This window comes from Belonocnema kinseyi, chromosome 6 (assembly GCF_010883055.1).
Source record: "Belonocnema kinseyi isolate 2016_QV_RU_SX_M_011 chromosome 6, B_treatae_v1, whole genome shotgun sequence".
Lineage (NCBI taxonomy): Eukaryota > Metazoa > Arthropoda > Insecta > Hymenoptera > Cynipidae > Belonocnema > Belonocnema kinseyi.
Window position 1 is genome coordinate 116,724,084 of NC_046662.1, and position 6,339 is coordinate 116,730,422.

The 6,339-nt window shown below is 33.5% G+C and overlaps 1 protein-coding gene across 13 annotated transcripts in view; it reads left to right on the plus strand.

Moving 5' to 3' along the window:
• LOC117174093 (histone deacetylase 6) overlaps positions 1-6,339 on the plus strand; it is a 788,923-nt gene that overhangs the window by 173,348 nt on the left and 609,236 nt on the right. For 12 of the 13 annotated variants that reach the window (XM_033362808.1, XM_033362803.1, XM_033362813.1 and 9 more), the window contains one exon: positions 3,581-3,678. The exons of the other annotated variant lie outside the window; for it this stretch is intronic. In XM_033362808.1, coding sequence (XP_033218699.1) covers positions 3,581-3,678 — 98 coding nt within the window. The remainder of the gene's footprint in view (positions 1-3,580; positions 3,679-6,339) is intronic. 13 annotated transcript variants of the gene reach the window in all.

The window sequence follows — 6,339 nt, forward strand, 5'->3', positions numbered from 1 at the left end:
TTCATTCTATTCATTCTATTCATTCTATTCATTCTATTCATTCTATTCATTCTATTCATTCTATTCATTCTATTCATTCTATTCATTCTATTCATTCTATTCGTTCTATTCATTCTATTCTTTATATTCATAAGGCTCATTCTATTCATTCTATTCATTTAATCCATTCTATCCATTCTATTAATTCTATTAATTCTATGTATTCTATTCTTTATATATTTATTTTATTCGTTCTATTAATTTTATTCATTCTATTATTTATATGAATTTTACGAATTTTATGATATATAATAGTTTTATGCATTTTAATTATTAAATAGAATTGGGTGAGTGGACTGACTATTTCAAGGGTCTATTAAGGACAAAACAAAATAGGATAATAGGGGGAAATAGAAAGTTAGTACAAGGAGAAATGAAGGTGGGAAGTAGAATAACAAGAGAAGAAGTGGATGCGGCAATAAATAGATTAAAAAAGAACAAGGCTACAGGAGCAGATGGTATGAAGAACGAAGCGTTTAAGTATAGAGGAGAAGGAGTCAGATAAAGCCTGTGGGAGATCTACAACAATGTATGGAATGGAGAAAGATGAGCAGAGAGTGGTTAACAGAGCTGATGGTACCACTTGTCAAGAAAGGGGAGGGAAAGAAGGTAGAGGAATACAGGGAGATCACTCTCAAGCCAGTTGGCTACAAAATATATGCAGAAATTCTAAGAAAAAGGTTAGAGAGTCAGATTGAGTAAAGAGAAAGTATTCCATACAATCAGATGGGTTTTAGAAATCTAGGAAGAAAGAGAGGGAATTTAATTATGTTATTCGTGGACTTAAAGCAGCTTTTGATTTAGTAAACAGAAAAGTGTTATGTCAGGCTATGAAAGAGAGGGGAATAGAAGGAAGGCTAGTGGAGAGGATAAAGAAATTTTTACTGAAACTAGAATTAGGGTGAAGATAGGAAAGGAAAAAGAAGAGGTATTCTGGATAGAAAGAGGTCTAAGGCTAGGGTGCCCTTTGACTCCGCTACTGTTCAGTATGCTCACTCTTGAATGTCTTTACAAGAGAATTATTCTGGGTAAAACATATTTAGTCGCAAATGGATGAGATGCTCTTCTTAAAATGGTCAAAAAGCTCGAAGAGACAAAAGAAAAGACAAAAGAACGCTTCTGTACAAAGCAGTAGAGGAAGCTGCTGAAATACGCGGCCTTCAATTTAATATTAGGGGTGAGAAAATTTCATCAAATCTTATCCATATCTAGCACTCACTCCTGAAGACTAGAATTAAAAAAAACCACAGGAGAAAAACTTCCATGAAAATCTCCTCGAGAAGAGGATGCACAATATCTTCCACATAAATGTGGAGGATCAGTCGATGTCGTATACCTATCGTATGATAATGGTTTTTTCCCTTAAATCACTCGGATTGAAGTTAGGCACGAAGGGTCTTATTTTGACATGTAAAGATGGTGTCATTTAAACTTTAGAATTGCGTCTAACATTTTGAGCCAAGACATTCCCGATGACAGCTGCAGAGCGTGCCATGCACAGCCCGAGCATCTAGGACACATACTATGTAGTTGTCCACCTTATTCGGAAATGGCCTACATCTAAAGGGACAATGCGGTACTAAGAGTGTTTTACTACCATCTCTGTCGCTCTTACGGCACTAACCTTAATACTTTTTATTATGCAATTTTTGGCACCAGTGGACGAAAACATAATAGCAAAGGAGAATGAAAAAAATAGAGGTATAAAGAACTTTTAACCCTCATCACTTACATGGGGTCAGAATTGCCACAAAATCAACTCCAGACTAAAATTTGAATAGGATTTTGATAATTTTTGGATACACCTCAAAATAATTTTCATAAAAAAAAACAATCAGAATCTAATTCATATATATTAAATAGGGTCTGTCAATTTTTTCAAGTTGAAACTATGCGGAGAAGATGCACAAGGAGGATCGTCTTTCGGTTGCTTCGTGTCCTCTGGGTGCAGGAGACTTTTGCCAGATCATCCTACTAAGTCGGTTACAGAATATAACCATCTATCTCACGGACGTGGAAGGTGGTTACGGCTGAAATGTTACCGCGATTTTGCTGCAAGCGGGTGCAGTTTTTAGATTAGCAAACACTCCCGGCGAAGTCTTGTGGTTGTCCTTATGACTAACTTCTAATATAAGACCAAGAACATTATTCCGGGCTTATCATAAAAGTTGACCATTATTTGGTACAACTGATACCTGAAATTTTACTGCAGATTCTATTAGTGTCAGCATGTAAAAATAAATCCCTTTATGTGACCATCACTTGCCGGGGACCCCCTCTATACGTAAAGAATCGTTGAAGGAACCAAAGCGGCGTTTCAGTGTATTTAAACCAAATCTATTTGCCTCATAGAAAGTTTCTTTAGTTAAAAGATGTGTAGTTCGGAAATAATTGCAAAATATTTTGGTATTTAATAATAAAGGTTTCGGTACATTTTTTGGATTTTCAGAAGTTCCATGCAAAACCATTCCAGGTTGAACTATAGGTGCCTTATTGATATCTAAATTTCGGTCTTGAAGTGATATGCCGTAGATATACCTACGATGTTTCAAGGATATCTCGGCATATGAATGGGATATCTCCATATATAAATGGAATATCCTGTTTCTTCGACAAATTACATTGACAAATAGAGAAAATAAGAATGAAATATGCAGGCGAAGTATGGTCTGGATTAGAAAAGAAGAGGAAGTAAATAGTTCAGTTCTTGGTACTTGCTTAGCAACCTTCTCGAATATTTTCATATTAATTTTCAATTGTAGAACATACAAGTAGAAGTTTTTACAATTTCTAACCGTCGTGATTCGGCAGTAGCCACTTTTCGAACTTTTTTCTAATTTTTTGTTGAAATGTTAAAGCTTTAAAGAATATAGTTAAATTTATAATACATTTTTCGCTACAAATTTACCTAGTGTAAAGTTTTGAACATATTACGATTGCTGCCATAATTATCCGGCTTGATCCATAATTACCCCGAATTTCGATATATATTTTTTCTGTAACAATTCTCGTCAATGCATTATTTCACGCTAAAATGTTTAATTCTTTTAACAATTCTAATATAAAAATGCACAATTCAGCCATTTTTAACACACATACGTTATTTTTCAGCAATATTAAATATCACAAACACCACGATGACCTCCTACGCGGATAATTTACCAACCATGGGAAACATTTTGTATCAATTTTCGCTTACTAGGCAACAGACAATTTTTAGAGAGATCTACTAGTACTATTGAAAATTAGTTTGGGTACAAATATTGGGTTTGGAAATATATTTACTTCAAAACAGTAAAGAGTGGCACAGGCTCATAATTTTGAAAATTTTTATAATCTTTTCCTTTCTCAATGACTTTTAAGCAGCAGCTTAGCACTATAATTTCATTTTTCTTCTTTAAAACCGAAAGAACACTTTCAATAATTTCTGACATTTGGCTTAATTATCTCATAATAATTTCTATATAATCATTTCTTCATTGTGAACTTTTTCGTATAACGTTTAAGTCATGTATCACTACTTTGACATGAATCTTCTTAGTCTACTTATAGACAATCACTGCGTGCCGTTGGATCAACAATAAATCTTATAGAGCACATTTGCAAAGGAGAAATTCAAAATGGAATGGCAATTATAAGGTAAAGTTCATTAAGACTATTTTTGCTTGTTTAAAACCTACGTACGCTACGTACAGGCATAGTTACAGAAGCTTTAGTTAACCATTAAGAAAAGCATTAGGCGCTCACGCCCCCTACCTAAAACCTGAATCGTGCAGGACGGATGTGCCTGGTGTCAACATAGCGACAATATATCCTACAGGAAACGAATCAGTGTGTTTCGGGATGTATGGTAGAAGTAAAACGTCGAATGAATGTTGCACTAGAATTTAACGATTTGAAGCAATTCAACGAATTCCGTGAATTGCATGAATTCTGTAAATATCGCGAACTCCTTGAATTCTGAAAATTCCTTGATTTCCATACATTCCGTGAATTTGTGAATTCGTTGAATCCCGTAAAGGACCCCGCACTAAATGTATGGTTGTTACGTTCCAACCTTTATTATTTGGATCTTGTAGCTTCCTTTTAGAGGCCCAAACTTATCAAATACATTTCTAACACTAACCCCTTTTCTTTGTAGGTTATTGTTAATTATCTGCTTGTTTAATTTTTCTGAGCTATAAATTTTTACACAAATTTCCTCTTCCGCTCTATAACTTAAAATGGGATTTTATGGATCTTATCAGCACTCAATTTTCCGCACTATTACAAGTCATGAAAAAAAATATTGCATATATATATATGCAATTTTTTTCTGACTTGTAATAGTGCGAAAAATTGAGTACTTGTGCCAAATAGAATGTTACCGTATCGGTAACCGATATTTATTTGATTGCCCAGCTACAATGTGAAAATCAAGTTTATGGCTTTGGGTAGAGCAAAAGAACAAACCCCACCGTGCCTACCTTCCGCGTACATTCTAGTTGGCACAAATTCTTAATTTTTCACACTATTAAAAGTAATCACAATAATAATAAATAATTATTTAAATAATTACATAATATTTTTATGAAAATGTACTGCAAAAAATGTCAAACAATTAAATTTCAATAAGAAAATACGATTACTTTTTACATTTCTGAGGAATAAATGCTTATTTAGATAAGTAACATTAGTTTAAACAGTTGAAAATTGTTCAAAAAGTCATGGTAAATATTCAAATTGTCCATTAGTAATTATTTGTATGAAAAAAGACGACAGAAATTGCTAAAAAGTAACAAGACCCTACCGATAGAAATCTCTGAGTATATTCTAAAGATTCTCTAGGGTCGGAGAAATTCTCCGCAAGCACTCAGGTAGATATATTTAAAGGTCCAGGTAGTTTTTTTTAATGTTTTAAACGCTTTAAAATGTCCTTTCCGAAATTGAAATAGAAATACGATCACAGAAAACAAACAGAGAGGCTATATAAATAGGGTAGCCGACCCTCAAGTGTCCTTTGTTAACCTTTCAGATTAAAATTTAGAAGTACATTTTTTAATTTTTATTGTTAACAGTCTAAACCATCATACTTCGAAATCTACGGGTTTCGATGATTTCAGATATCTAACTTTTTTTTTAAATGCTTAAAATTGGAATTAATACAACGTTTCTCGTAAATGCAATGAGATACGCCGAAAAAGACAACATTTTTTTATTCAACTAGACAATAGTATATTAGTAAATAAGTTATAATTATAAATCAGTGTAATGAGAAAATTCATCAATTAAAAAAAAGTATTAATAATTTGAAGAGAAATTTAAAAAGGGGAGTTGGGTTAGCAACGGCCAAAGGATCGTCCATAAATTACGTAACGCGTTTTTCTTTTGTTTGAATAAAGACGAGCATGAAATTTATGTGAAGTTGAGAAAGACACAACGATATAAACAAAAGAAAAAAGTGTTACGCAATATATGGACGATCCCCAACTACTGTAAATAACTCTGCCGTCCGGTAATCGACGAATACAAAAGTAACATTATATTAGCGTCGCATCACTCTTAAAAAGACCACTAAAAGGACCTGGAAAAGGACGCAAATCAATCAGACTGTCTCAGAGACTAAATCATTCAAATCTCTCAGAAATTTCTATCGATAGGGTAACACGTAAAAATGTAGGTTTTTTTTTTATTTTTGGGTCATACTTAGAGAGTTGCGGGTAGGGTACATTTTAATTTAATAAAATATCAAATGAGATTAATATTTCAATTATATTCAATGCCCGTTGGTTTAACCAGCCTAACGCTAGGTGGTCGAGGTGCAGTCTAACATTCGAAAAATGCGTCCTTGATCGCAGAAAAGGTGACAACGTCCAGTAGAATTAAAGTAAGCTTATTTTAAAGATATTTGTCGCGCTTCTTAAAAAAACCAATCGCTAAGCGCTCAAAATGTTAATTTAATAAAACGTAGCTGTTTCAGCGTTGAAAATGGCGCACTTTTGAGATCAATATCAAATTAGGTTAATCTTGAAATGATATAAATCGCGCGCTGGTCTAACCTACCGAACGATTAGCGATCGAGATGTGGTCTAAAATTCAAAATATGGTTTCGTAAGCGAAGTTAAGGTGCCAGCGTTAATTCGAAATAAAGCGCGGTTATTTTAAAGATATGCAGGGTGTTCCAGAATTAAGTGTCTGGATTTATATGGCTGGATAAAAAAATTAAACCGAAACTTTCTTTGGCAAAAACGTATTGTAGTTTTAGTTTTTGATTTTAGAAATGAATAATCTGGACCAATCTGACCAGAGCATTATATTTTT